General features: G+C 33.7%; 1 protein-coding gene across 1 annotated transcript in view; it reads right to left on the reverse strand.

The window, feature by feature from the left end:
- The window catches only part of LOC106457020 (membrane metallo-endopeptidase-like 1), a 104207-nt gene that overhangs the window by 46778 nt on the left and 41976 nt on the right, over positions 1 to 15453 (reverse strand). The window contains exons 2-3 of the mRNA XM_013916405.2: positions 1720 to 1853; positions 961 to 1044 (exon numbers count right to left, since the gene is read on the reverse strand). Coding sequence (XP_013771859.1) covers positions 961 to 1044; positions 1720 to 1853 — 218 coding nt within the window. The remainder of the gene's footprint in view (positions 1 to 960; positions 1045 to 1719; positions 1854 to 15453) is intronic.

Here is a 15453-nt window from a genome sequence, read left to right on the forward strand (position 1 = left end):
CATCATATAGCGTCAAAGCATCAAATATATTACATAATTCTGAAAGCAAGTATTTTGCATGATATAAGATCAAATACACAACATAATTTTGAGAGCAAGAATTTTGCATCGTATAGCATCAAATATACTACATAATTTTGAGGGCAAGTGTTTTGCATCATATAGCGTCAAAGCATCAAATATATTACATAATTCTGAAAGCAAGTATTTTGCATGATATAAGATCAAATACACAACATAATTTTGAGAGCAAGAATTTTGTATCATATAAGATCAAATACACAACATAATTTTGAGAGCAAGAATTTTGCATCGTATAGCATCAAATATACTACATAATTTTGAGGGCAAGTGTTTTGCATCATATAGCGTCAAAGCATCAAATATATTACATAATTCTGAAAGCAAGTATTTTGCATGATATAAGATCAAATACACAACATAATTTTGAGAGCAAGAATTTTGTATCATATAAGATCAAATACACAACATAATTTTGAGAGCAAGAATTTTGCATCGTATAGCATCAAATATACTACATAATTTTGAAAGCAAGTATTTTGTATCATCTAGCATCAAATACACAACATAATTTTGAAAGCAAGTATTTTGTATCATCTAGCATCAAATACACAACATAATTTTGAAAGCAAGTATTTTGAATCATCTAGCATCAAATACACAACATAATTTTGAAAGCAAGTATTTTGCAGTATGTGCGAAATTAATTGACAACTTTCACCTTTACCATACAATTGCAATTCGATTTGTAATCACGTCCGCATACTACTGTGGTATATGATCCTTGTTCAGTGTTCAGCACCTGTGCAGTAGTCACAGAAACTGTAGGTGACCTTGAAAAAGTGTTGTTTGACACTTTGAACTTTATATAAGATATCAATTATACACGTGCTTTAAAACAGGTACAGCTATTTTGAAAAAGAAAACAGTTTCCATTACCTGTAATTACGCAACCTGGTGTTGTGCAAACGTGTTCTGATGTGAGAAAGTCCTTTCCTTCTTGTTTTTTGTTCAATCTGTCAGCTGTAAATGAGAGTCGAACATCTTGACTTTTGGCTATTGAATATTTTCTAATTCTATTTATTGCCAAAAATCTGTGATATTTATCTAGAATTTCATTTCATACATAAATGTTTTTACTTTTTCCATATACTTTATAAGTTAGAGAAAATAGAGGCAAGAAAAATTGGAATATTAAAAAACAACGAAGTAATTATCATTGAAACATGAAATTTTTTAGTTGTCATTTTAGCCGCACTGGATTACCCCTCTCGCTTCTTTTGACTCTAAAGGTCATTTCCTATTCTGGATTATCGAAATAAGATTAAATAAAAGTAGAAGGATTTAAGTGCTTTTGGGGAGATAATGCATGAGTAGAAATTGGAGAAGAAATAATTTATATCTTCCTTATATAGTAGAGACGGTTGATATCGGTGTTAAAAACGTTTATTTGAAAACAAAAAACAACGTTTCTTAACCTGATGCTGACCTAAGGAGGTCAAAACGTTGCTACTTGTTTTGTGTTTTAATACCCATATCAGCGTCTCTACTATATACTTACTTCAAGTGGGATCCTCGTCATCATGAAGTTCTAATAATTTTTTATATACTAAAACGTTTTAAACGTTAAAAGTTACCAAATAAAGTGGATTATATTTGTAAATCATTTAAACACTAAATAAAATCAGAATAACTTACCTAAGTTTCGCTGATACTTGTAAGTAACCACAGCTAAAGCCACAGTCATGGCAAAAAATATTATGAGAGATATTGTTGTAACGCTACATAATACTCTTTCTAATGGATTGCGTTGCCTCCACCAAGATGGATTTCTGAAGAAGCACAAACGACTTGTTTAAAGTTTACGTAGACATAAAATATTCCTAATCATTAGTTTCAATTATATTATTTTATCATAAGTTCGTAATTTTTTCAATGCTAAGGAAAATATATAAAGTCAAAAAATGGATTATTGGATTATCTACTTTTCGAAGAAGAAGAAGGCGAATTATTATATAGGAAAGGTGTTACAATATGTTTACATTTCTTAAAATGACAAACTTTGACAAAAACTAAATAATTGATTTATCAAAGATATTATAATTGAAAAGCATTTAGAATTACGTTTAAAATTAAATGAATAAAATACAGTGTTATAACATCATTAAATACTTAGTAACAGAACTTTACATACACTTGATTGTCACGTAAACTATTGTGAACTGGAGATGAACATAGATGAAAACAGAAGTAGAAACATTGTTATTGATTTTCTAGATATATTGAAAGGCATTAGCTTCTTAAAACATGGATTAATTAAATATAGCAATCCTGTTAAAGGCCCTTCAGCGCTAGTGTTATTACTGCTTTAATCCTATATTAATTCAGATCGTAGTTTTATATGTATGAATGTATATATATATATATCTGTATTTTTCTCCAATTATTTCTCCCACAGTTTGAAGCTAGCAGGATCAAACTTGGCAGATGGACTCGGGGTGGTCCTGGAGATGTCCTTATCTTAAAGACATAGCCTCCTACCAAGAGGGGAGAAAACGTGCTCGGAAGGCCATCCGAGCATGAAGAAGGTTTGAGAGTAGTTTTTCAGGGTCGTTGAATCCGAATCTGTGTGTGTTCCTGGCGCCAATCGGTATTCTTCGGGCGCCATGTTAGAAACTGTGTTCATACCTTCCACTCACAAGCTAAGGACCAAACTTGTACACGAGCTCAGGTACCACGGGCGGATATCCTACGGACCACTCTTGGTGTAGCTGTAGAAATAGCTCGAGATAATGGAGTACCTTGATCGATATACTGACGCTTCTACAGCGAAGCAGGGTTAGTTCAATTTTCATATTTCGTTGTCTGAAAAACGCTCTCCGTACCCTAGGCCTGTAGGTGCGCTGTGATAATGACCGTAAAATCCAATTATTTGCTATCTAGTGTATTTTTTTATTCCAGGAGGAGCTAACAGAAGCTTAACCTGTATTTTTTGCGACATGCTACTGAAAGATTTAATAGTTATATTGTTTTTTTACAAAAGAAACAAGAGGTCTGATATTATAGCACGTTTTAAACTATTATTATTATAGTGAATACAGCTAAGTTTCATTGATGATATATCTCCAGTTACCTGCAACAAATTAACTGAAACTGTTCAAATTTAGCAAAAATCGATACTCAGTCACAACTATGGCTTATTCAACTCTGATGCAGGCTGTGTATGTAAATCTAATGCAATAAAACTAACGACGCCCAAGGATCTCCAAGAAGTGTTCCATAGAATTATTGCTGGCTAATCCATCATCACTTTGCAATGTTGTTCAAACCAATCCACCATAATCCAGACACTTTGACACTAAGCCTTATATTGCATCTTTCCGAACCGATGGTACCGACGTGAGTCGAGTTGCTAAAACCTGAAATATAATTATATTTGTTTATTGTTAGAGACAGACTCGCTAAAAACGCTACGATTCAAACCATCATTGAAAAACTGCAGTAAAAGATTTTGCCTGGAAATAGTTAGTATGTGGAAGAAACGATCGGGAAGTGTCACAAAACTTACTTCCGGTGATCACTGAATCGGAAACTTTAATAAGTACTATAATCCTGAATGTACTAAGTTTATGATTATGAAGTTTGCATTCTTGTAGTATATGAGTAAACGATGCTTTAGACGTTTGATTTGATATCTGTACTAAAAATGTTATCATGAATTTTAGAAACGTTTCATAGGCTAAAAACTAAAAGTTGGTTTTTAAGGCTGAGAACAGACAAAGAGCTATTTTTTCAATGCTTAAATCTTTCGGTGCTGACAGGAGGACTAGAACCATATTTGAGAAAGAAGAAAATTTCAGAAAGAAATCGTATTTATTTATCCCAACGTTTCGGTTATAAATCTGATTTTTAAATGGCAGTAGCCAACAAGAACACGAGACTACAAAACCAAAAATATCTATGAAGCCTACTCTAATAGTCGATTCACCATTTGTAACTGAGTTATACCGGTTTTCCCTATTCCAGGTTACAGGTAGATGGAATTCCCCGAAACCGGTATTTTCTCATTTTCTGTTATTATATACGCTCAGATACGCCACAAGTCAATTTTGTAATCGCAGGTTGGGTGGGACACGTCTACTTTGGTCAGTTCCAATATCTGGGGTGCCCTCTGATGGTACTCTATAGAACTATCTCCCCTCGGCAACACTCAATGGAACTAGCTGCCCTTTGGCAGGAAGCTGTAAAACTGAATAGTTAACATGCTTTGTTTACGAAAAATCCAACATTATGGGCCCCAATGATTGGCGTCCCCTGATGGAACAGCCCTAAGACTACGGACATACAACGCTGAAATCCGTGGTTCGATCCCTGCGGTGGACATTGCAAATAGTCCAACATAGCTTTGTTCTAGAGTAAACAAACCTTATAGTTGACGTGCGGGAATGTAGATCCAAGGTTCGTGCTCACTTACCAACAAAACGATCCGTAATAAGAATAACGGTAAAATCTCACTATTCGATTAAAGTTATCAACGAGTTAGCTGTGGGTGGTGTTGACTAGCTGCCTTCTCTCCAGTTTATCACTTCCAAATTAATAACGGCTGACAAAGATAGCTCTCGAATAGTTTTGCGCAAAATTAAACAGAAACAACCAAAAATTATGTCTACTGGGTTCCTGATCCAGCAAAGTTCACGTAATCCAACTCTATAAAGTTAGTGGATTTACCTTTAGCGTTAGAAATAGTGAAAATTAAATTTTAATAGTTTAGCCATGTTCCGCATGCGAAATGACACAGAGAATACTATCATAATTATCCATTCCTACAGCACTAAGCAAGTAAAACTTGGCTGTTTATTAACATTCCCTAAGACAAAAATACTGTGTTGTTTACGATGAACGTGCATTGTATCATTATTCAACAGTTTCTTCCTGGCAATTCTATTCATGTATAAATGCACGTACCTTTAACTTTTTTTCATATCTTTTATTTAGGCAGTTTGACCGGTTTGGGTGGTATCGGTATATTATAGCATGGTTTATGTCAGGGTGTATTTAATAAAACTGATAGCCATGTGCACGAAGTGAACAAGACTACATATTTAAAAAATAATAACAAATCACTCCTGAATAGCATTTTAATTAGGTTTATTACAATAGTGCAGTAAGTAAGTTCGTTTGTTGGTGGGTTCTTTTATATTATCTGGTGAAAATAATTCAACATTCAACCAATGATAATAAATTACTTTATTTCCTCCACTAGCATTTCTATGAACTTGAACACCTGTAAACGTCCGTAATTTGCTGTAAACCTACTTAAAACAAATCATCTCACTTGTACAAAGTAACGACAATAACTAATACACTGACTGATTCACTCTCTATCTTGAAATAAAAACTCTTCTATCTTCAAAAGAAACTATCATCTTTTTGAAACAACTCACTCATTAACTAACCTTATCAAGGTTCAAGGAAGGTCTTATTTCTAACCTACATTTGAATATAGTGATAAAAACTTAATATCACATCTTTCAAACATTCAAGTCATTCTGCTCCCTGTAGTTAACAAATTACAGCATTAAAAATATAATATTAATAGGTTAAAATTCAAAGAACTTGTGTACATATATATATATCTAAAATATACTAAATTATTCATTGTTTAGTACACAATTAAAATTTTTATTTAAAGACTGATCACTGGTCTCAAAAGGCACTCTACATGTTTTGACGTTGTTTCACGTCATCTTCAGGAGTATGAAAAACAAATACTGTGCAACCATATAAATATAAAAACCATTGGTCATGTGACTACTTATCTTACATACTTAAAAAAGATCACGCTACCTACATATTTTTTTATTTTTAAACCCTTCACCCTTATTTAAGATATAACTTTTACTGCGCTTCATTATTTCTATAGTTTCCTTAATATTTCTAGCCATATTTTCCCGCTGCATTACATGACCAGTATAATATACATGTTCAGCTAGTGCAGGGTTTTTATATTTGTTTTCAACATTTCTCTTAGGTTTATTTACAAAGCACTCGAAAACCCTCATACATATTTTACAATGATTGATAAAACTACAGAACTAACGACAAATGTTTTAAGTTTGTTTGTTTTAAATTTTGCTTAAAGCTACTCGAGAGGTTTCTGCGCTAGCCGCCCCTTATTTAAAAGCGATAGACTAGAGGGTAGGCAGCTAGTCAACACCACCCATCATCAACTTTTGAGCTGTTTTGGTGTTGTTTTTTACCAACGAATACAGGGATTGAACGTCACATTATAATGCTCCTACGGCTGAAAAGGCGAGCACGTTTGGTGACAGCAAAGGAAACTTAAATAAACAAATAAAACAAAATCTTTACTCATACAAATAATATATATAAGCTTTTAGTTAACCGGCTGGATTCCAATTTTAGTTTGAAAACTACATGACTGTTGAAGTAAAGAAGATATTTCTTAAGATGACATTGTTTGATTCTATCATCTTCATTGTTTGATTCTGTCATCTTCTTGTTTGATTCTGTCATCTTCATTGTTTGATTCTATCATCTACTTGATTGATTCTGTCATCTTCATTGTTTGATTCTAATTTTGTTCTATTTACTCTTGAAACAGAACACTTTCGGGGACCCTGCAGAAGTACATCTAGTATACCTGTTGACCTTGGCGTGATTTTTTATGCTCATAATGACACAATGATCGGTGTAAGTTAGCATGTGTTGGGGATTCTTTCCCTCGAATATATTTATTTCTAATGCTAATTGTTGTAGACAATCTAAGGATTGTGAGACACCACAACTAAGTTCGAAATAAAAGAGGGTATACACATTATTCTCTCTCTCTCTTGTTTGATTCTGTCATCTTCATTGTTTGATTCTATCATCTTCATTGTTTGATTCTATCATCTTCATTGTTTGATTCCGTCATCTTCTTCCTTTCCTTACACCAAGGTTATGTATTACAAGGCTTGTTCCGTTAATTAATTTGTGACATCCTTGTGCACAAGAGTGTGAAAGTAAAAAAGATCATAAAATTATAATTTCTTTCCTTACACAAAGGTTATGTATTACAAGGCTTGTTCCGTTAATTAAGCTAATTTCCTCAAAAGAGTACCGAAGGCCGTCTAGAAGGGTCAGCTGTTTTAATCATTCGCACCACTATACAGTAGTGTGTTGTCTATCAGTCAGTCAGTAGACACTAAAATGACGTCACATAAGGGAAGCTTAATCTGTACTGCCGTGACGTCCGTAAAACGTGCGCATGTCATGAATCACGATAAGAGTTATATTGTTACTTTTTTATAATTTTATGATATTTTTACTTTCACACTCTAGTGCACAAGGATGTCACAAATTCACGCAGAACACCTACATCTAACTGTTCAGCTAGAAAAATGTACCTGAATGTATTTTACTACAGATATATTCGAAACGAGTTATGGAAGGGCGATATTATCATTTAACTCAAATGTGACTGTGCAAACTCATTGGACTTTCAAGTAAATAAAAATAGCAGAGAATAAATAGTTATGGTAAAAGGGGGGGGGGTCCCTAAGATGACCAGTAGTATAAGAGAAAATATCAAAACGTAATAACATTTGGTTTAGTTTACGTCATTTAAGGGATGTTCAGCAGTTGAAACCTCAACGGATGATAAAGTTATAAACTCTTTATGTCTGCTTCAAAGGAACTAGTAGTTGTTATTTAAGATAAGACATTTCATTTTAATGTAAAGCCTCTCTTTAATTGGAAGCCACATTTATGAATTAGCAGTTTAAAGTTTTAAAGTTAGATGAAGGAACGACGTGACTAGTGGCTTGATTGTATGTACTTGTATAGAAAATAAAATTACTGGTAAATGATGACTTTTAGCTGCAGTATATTGCTTCTATACTATGTTATATAGGAGGCTCTAGAACTCTTACAAAATTCTGATCTTGCACCTCAAACCTAGGTTTGTGTAACGACCATTTCTATGGCTAGGTTTCGATCTTACATACCACAGCTCCATGTATGGCAAGAGCACATTTATGCCAATAACTATTGTTCTTGAGGAGCAGCTTTGATGTTCTTTGGTTTAACATGCTTCATTTGTTATTGCCTACACCTCTTAGCATTGACATTCGGGGCTTATCATGAATATTGATAAAAGCTCCGAAGGACGTGACCTCGAAATTGACCTTAAATGCCCTCAACGATATTGCCATAGGGTAGGCCAGTAACACCTCATTCCTTACCACTAATAACTATTTTCCTAAGCCTCTTAAATTCTGAACTATTTGCTTTTCAGTGGACTTCTGAATTACTCTGTGTATTAATATAGAACATTAGAAACATTTTATCTCATTCTGCTAAGATAAGTATACAATATAGAGGTTTTAGCCTTTAGTAAGGAAGTGAATGAGAAAGTTATGTTCGCATCTAATTTAAGTATAAGTATGCAATATAGAGGTTTTAGCCTTTAGTAAGGAAGTGAATGAGAAAGTTATGTTCGCATCTAATTTAAGTATTACTGTTTATGATTTTAGAGCAAATAATGCTTATCATTTGCATTACTGACGTTTCCAGAATGGATAAGGCCTGTAGTTATTATTACTGATTGTATTTATAGCGCAGACAGGACCTATCCTTGATATTCCTAGTCACGTTTATAAAGCAGATAAGACCTATTCTTAGTAGCTACGTTTAGGGGCGTTGCTAGAACTACGTATATTGATTTTTTCTGTTATTTTTTTGTCTTTTGTGAAACTGTATAATTTCCACAAAATATTTAATTACAAATACCATAAAACGCGTCGAGTTTTTAATATTTTACTCTGTATACATCTTCGAATTTTACTGAAAATGGAATAACACCGTTCAGAAATGTTCGATAAACATGATTGTCGTCAGTTCTGTACAAGATTTCAACTCAAACAATTTGTTAACTATCAAAACGTTTGTGTGACTTATTGTCTATGAATTAAAAGATCAAATTATATACAGACGAATGGCGTAGTGCTGGCCGTTTGTCAGAAACAGGAAGGTTTAAGAAGATAAATGACGAATGAATAAAACACATGATCTAATACAATATGACTTGAATGAAACACCAAGTAACTATAGAAACACGTGCATAGTATTATTAGTCATGCTTATATACAAACGTGAGAATCTTCCAAAGGAAAACAAATTATACGAAAAGAGATAAAAGACGATCGATAGAACACTCTCTCTCGTGCCTCTTATTGTAATACAATTGTCATTTGTCTAATGAACGAAGATAGTGCTAAGAGTGTTAACCGTGATTTCTGAGAGAAGAGTAGAAAAACATATAAGCTGAAATTGTTTTACATTTACTGTTCAGTTGTACCAGAATAAGGCCTACGGCCAATACATTCATTTATCGTCAGAATGTGACGTCAGACTTAATTACACTTGTTATAAGACATTAGTATTAGGCCTATTATATTTTTAAACACTACGTTTTTTACATAGTCTCTTGGGGATTTTTCAGAATGAGAAGATTATATAATAATAATATTTCAACCACACTATATTCATCATCTCTATTGCGGACAACGCGTTTCGCGCAGTTCAGAAGTCTTCAGGCTAGCTGGAATACAATAAACACAGTAGTGGTAGGAACATCATCTATATAAGCTATTTATTACAATAACAACTGTTATGGTATGAACGCCTTTTACAAACTGGCGAAGCATAATTATAATTAATTACACTTGTCATAAGACATTAGTATTAGGCCATTATATTCTAAAACGCTACATTTTTTATCTAGTCCCTGCAGCTTCCTTCCATCTGATATAAGTTCTATATGGTCTCAGAAAGTGCCCTTATATAACTATGATTTACGAACCAGAAATCAAATAAAAAAAAACAAACACTATACTAACAGATCCATTGGTCATTGCATCAAAACATTACTTTTAACTAGTCTGTGGAATTTAGGTACTCTGATTTACGAGCTTATAAGTATCTGCAATAGAACACGAAAAGTAAAGTATACACAAATAAATATAATCTTTATTAAAAAAAAATGTTTGCGATATTAACAATTGGCCTTATTCTATTTTCTGTTGTGACTTTAACTGGCTCCTGGAATAAAGAGACTTTACAAAAATAAAAAACACGCCCAATACAACTGCAAGTAAAGTGATGTAATGCTGAAATTATCAGGGTTTTGGTGCGGTATCCTGTACTTCTTACATTACCTAGGTCAATGACTGTTCCAAGTAATATACTCAAGAGAGAGATGAGACCCATCTCGTACCTACTTGTCACCATTGATACGGCTTACCCGACCCTAGAACGTAAACACAGAGTCAAACTGCTACAAGTTTTTATTGCATAACCTTGCCGTATGCATCCTTTACCAACATACAAGTATGTCATTATCTATATGGAAAACACCTTGAAAAATTTAGAAAAAATTATCTGAATAACTTTAATACAAATGAATTCAAAATTAGTTATGGAGGTGTGAAATTCACAATTATTTAAATTGTGATACTGTCATTCAAGACGTATAAGTCCATTGAAAATATTTCTAGTGGCTGAGTGCTTCCATCACATGAATTGGTAGAATATTAAATAATATTTTCACTTTATAAAAAGAGTTTTCCCTGTCGTGTGCTAACCCTATTTATCTATCATTGATCGTGCTGAATCTGGTGGCCTTCATTACATGCTGTTATTTAACAGTACAATATCTACTTTGACAAGTTTCTATGAAGAATAATAATATCAGTCTTAGACAACACATCTTGAGGCATTTTCCACAACTAACTTACTGTACAAAGACGTTGACTTTCAAACCACATTTAAGGAAATCAAATATACAGAATTCCTTGGGCACGCAGTTAAGTTTGTTTGTTTGTCGTTAAGCAATACGGGTATTAAAAACCAGTTTCTATCGTTATCAGTCCGTAGGCTTACCAGTGCGTCACTGGGGGACGCACAGTCAGGTGACTTCACAGTTATCTCAGAGAAGGAGATGACATAAACACTCTTGGTTCAAAGAAATTCTACTGTAGATTTTAATGTGTGTCTTAATACTTTATCTTGATATAGACATACCTTCTTGACGTTCTGGATATACAGGGAATTTAATCATATGTCCATATGTTCTCCTGAAAGTGCCTGAAGTTCAGCTCTGCTTTACTTTGTGCTTTGTGAAGTCTGCATTTTCTATCAAGCGAGAACTCCACACCAACCATAAACGTAATAAATTCTGAACTCTCTCGTGTAAGGATATTAGTATGTTTTTTTTTTTTTTCAGTTTGTATTTCTCACACCTGGAAAAGAGATTGTATGTTTGTGGTTGATGCATCTTTACAAGATCTAGGTTTTCGTGAATTACCTTGTGCGCAGATTATTGAAATATGTGCAACAGAGCATGCTTATTGCACAAATTGAGAAGTGAGAAAAGTATGATAGCCTCACTTCCGTCTCTTTGACATATTAAGACCTTACCCTTTAAAATAAAGTGAGTTAACAAATTTGTTCGCTGTTATACACACAGAGATCAGAGAGATGTTGTTGCCATGCCCTGTCAAATAAATTAGAAACCTGCTTCACCTGGTCAAGTGTACTTCTAATAAAAGTACTATATTCAGAGGGCAAAGAAACTGAAAACAGTTCAGACAAAACAAACACATGAGACTTGTAAACATGTGGTTTTAAGAGTTTAGTTGAAAAGAACAATTTCATTGGTTAAAAGGAAAGTCTGGGAAACAGTTTCATTGGTTGAAAGGAAAGTCTGGGAAATTATTTCAAAGCTACATTAGTTTAACTCGATATGAAATGGGCTTAGAGAAGTTCAAAATTTTGAAATACAATGATTATTTTGAAAAATAAGACTCAGGTACAACGAATATTTTAAAAGAGAAATATTTGGAATTATTCTTTGCAAAAATCAAAATTTAAAAACAAACAAGATTTTGTTAGAAACTAGTATTATGAGTTCTATAGTAACACCGACACTAACGATTAACAATATTGAAAAGACTACAAGCACTTTCTGATACAAGAACAAGCGGCACTGATTTACTGCATCAATATTGTGGATTAATCAGTGAAGGGAGGACCACAGCGTAAGTTCAAAACTACGTAAAGATTCGCTATTACTCTGCTTCTAGCGGTTGTGAATTTGCGATAACATCTAAGATTCTTACTGTTGCTCATTATCAACAACAGTCAGATGATCCAGTTCAACTGGATGACCCATTTATTGATAGTATACAGTTGCTCCTGTAAATATAAGATTTTGATGAATGAAATGCAAAACAAAAAAAAAATTACTCATGATGTCAGCTTAAGAAAAAAAAAGATCTAAGTTCAAAAAGTTCTTGGGTTAGTTATAAAAGATGGTACATTGAACTTGAAGGAGAACTGTGACCAGAGTTATGAAATACATATAATTATAACATACTTCATCAAATGGGCATTGCATTAAATGTTTGTTTAGACTACAATTGTTGTGATGTTAGTTAAATAACCTTTGAGCTGTTTCAGATAAACTAAATTAATTTTTAATATACGATCCCTTCTTGTTATTCCAGTTTATTCTTGTGAATTTTCCTCACGAACTGCGTATGAATGCGCATTTTCGAACGCTATTATCACAATAAATGTTAGAATAAACAAAGTAATAATATTTAATTTTTTTTTCTTATTTCATTCAAGTTATTCTAAATTGCAGGCCCGGCATGACCAGGTGGTTAGGGCGCTCGACTCCCAATCTGCGGGTTGCGGGTTCGAATCCCGTCCCACCAAATATGCTCGCCCTTTCAGCCGTGGGAGCGTTATAATGTGACGGTCAATCCCACTATTCGTTGGTAAAAGAGTAGCCCAAGAGTTGGCGGTGGGTGGTGATGACTAGCTGCCTTCCCTCTAGTCTTACACTGCTAAATTAGATATAGCCCTCGTGTAGCTTTGCGCGAAATTAAAAAACAAACAATCTAAATTGCATGTATTTATGTGTGTATGTGTTTAATAAAGAGGTGCGAGCTAAAGATTAAGATTCATTTCAACAGTTGAAGCAATCAGGTGGTTGAAAAGATATAAAAATAACTGACTAAGAAATACAAATAAATTATAAGTACCAAAGTGGTTAACTACTTACTAAAATTGAAATATAATATATATCTCCAAAAGTACATAAATCAAAATATATTAATAATTTATGTGAAAATCTGAGCAATGAATGTTTAAAATTTAAGAAATCCTCTAACACTCAAAGTAAGGATTAAGTTCGGAACTGGTAGATTAAGTGTCATCGGTGGGTAAATGGTAATTATCTCGACTTTCAACGCTGAAATCCATGGTTCAATTCTATATGGTGAACATATATAGCCCATTGTGTAGCTTTGTGCTGAAAACCAACAATAATAATTAAGTAGATGCATCAATGTACTTTTACAACCTTACGTTATGAAAACTAACAGTTCCATAAAAGATGTTAATCAGAGAAAATTGAAAATGATTATTGCTTTAGTCTCTGTTAATGCTATCTCTTTGCATTAATCATCATTTGGGTTTTACAGAAATAAAATACTTCCTTGAATGTTTTCCTCAACATTCACGTGATAGAATTCCTTTACGTTTTGTAAAATGTACTCATTCTGACTATTAATGTTATCACTTGAAGAAGAAGATTTTTAGGCAACAAAAGTGTATCCAACGTATGCTATGTTAATAAAGGATTTCCTTAAGTGAAGAATATACATTCTCTACTAAATTATAAACTATTTATATTATTATAAACTATAGAATTATAATAGGGAATTATACTCATTGCAACTGATTTCGTTATCAGGATGGCTGCTTCTGAGTGAAAATTAATTACATTTAAACTTATTCAATGATATCTTGAAAGCTATTAGTGATATAGCCCTACTGTGGGTCAGTGGTAAGTTTACGAATTTACAAAGCTCTTAAACTCACAAATAAATATTAGTGATAACATTACTTTTACTAACGAAGAGCTATTTTATATCCTAGTTATAAAATATGCAAGTAGAATACTTTACGGTTGAATACTTTATATCAAAACGATTTTGAATACGTAACTTAACAAGTTACGCAACATCCTTAGCCGATATAAAGTGAAAGGGGATCATTGCGTATCGTAACAGACACCCAAACGCCACCAAAATTTAATCGCTTTTGGAAAGAGTATATATAATATACACTTAGATTATCAAAATGGGTTCAGTTTGGGAATTTAGGATCTCCAAGATGGTTATATCTCTTGTACTTAATGACCTTGGAAAACAAAAGAATATGGATCAACTTGTGATGTCAGGACTATCGAGAAACAGACTTGCAACAAGTCATACTCCAGCTATGGTAGTACAGCGTCTTGTAATAGGTAAGACTCCATGAATAAAAAGGTCAGTGTAAATAGCTGTCCTCGTGTCCAGTGTAATAGTACGCAACATAATCAAGAGGAATCTCAATCTGGAAAAGTAGCATGTGTTGCTTCCACGACATATCCTTTTAATCATTGAATTATTCAATAGTTGGAGAATGAAACGGGTATGCGGGATATTCGACATAGAAACATAGCGGTGAAGTCGCCAGACACAACGCCTATATATTATATCTCTGTGCATTTGGACTGTAGAAAGTGTTGGGAAACCGTCGTCCTCGTGCACTAGATGGCTTATGGGAAACAAGCAGAAGTAGTAGTGCGCTTTTGACATGAAAACCTTACAATAGAGCCTTTTGTAATGAAAGTCACGCTGCAGGAAATGGTCCAAAATTCGCGTTTATTCGGCTCTGAGTACTTAGGAGGCTAGTGGGCCGATTAGAATAGTAAAAACAATAATCTAATTATCACGCTCTACCGTGTGCCTTCTCTTGGTTACTTCTGTTCTTAAAGGGAAATGATAAACGTTGTCCTCTAAATTATAGTCCAGTTATCCTCACTTCTTTAGTGGGGAAAAATATATAGAGCTCTACAAAACCATTCAGTGTAATAATGATATAATAAGTGACAGTCAACATTCAAACAATTACATTACCACTGAATATTATAATAACTATATAATTTCTGGTTCACGTTACTGATCAACACTGAAACCCCTATATTTTACTTTCTGATAGCATTTTAGACATCACACTTGGTAATGTTCCTATTCTAGACATTGATTACTTTTGCATGCTCCTATTCTAGACTACAACTCTTTGTGCATATTCTTCTTATAGACATTAACTCCTGTTGCATATTCCTATTCTAGGCAAGCCTGGTGGTTAAAACGCTAGACTCGCAATCTGAGGGTCGCGGGTTCGAATCCCAGTCCCACCAAACATGCTCGCCCTTTCAACCGTGGGAGCGTTATAATGTGACGGTCAATCCCACTATTCGTTGGTAAAGGATAGCCCAAGAGTTGGTGGTGGGTGGTGTAGACTAACTGCCTT

Source organism: Limulus polyphemus, unplaced genomic scaffold (genome assembly GCF_000517525.1).
Source record: "Limulus polyphemus unplaced genomic scaffold, Limulus_polyphemus-2.1.2 Scaffold282, whole genome shotgun sequence".
Taxonomy (NCBI): domain Eukaryota; kingdom Metazoa; phylum Arthropoda; class Merostomata; order Xiphosura; family Limulidae; genus Limulus; species Limulus polyphemus.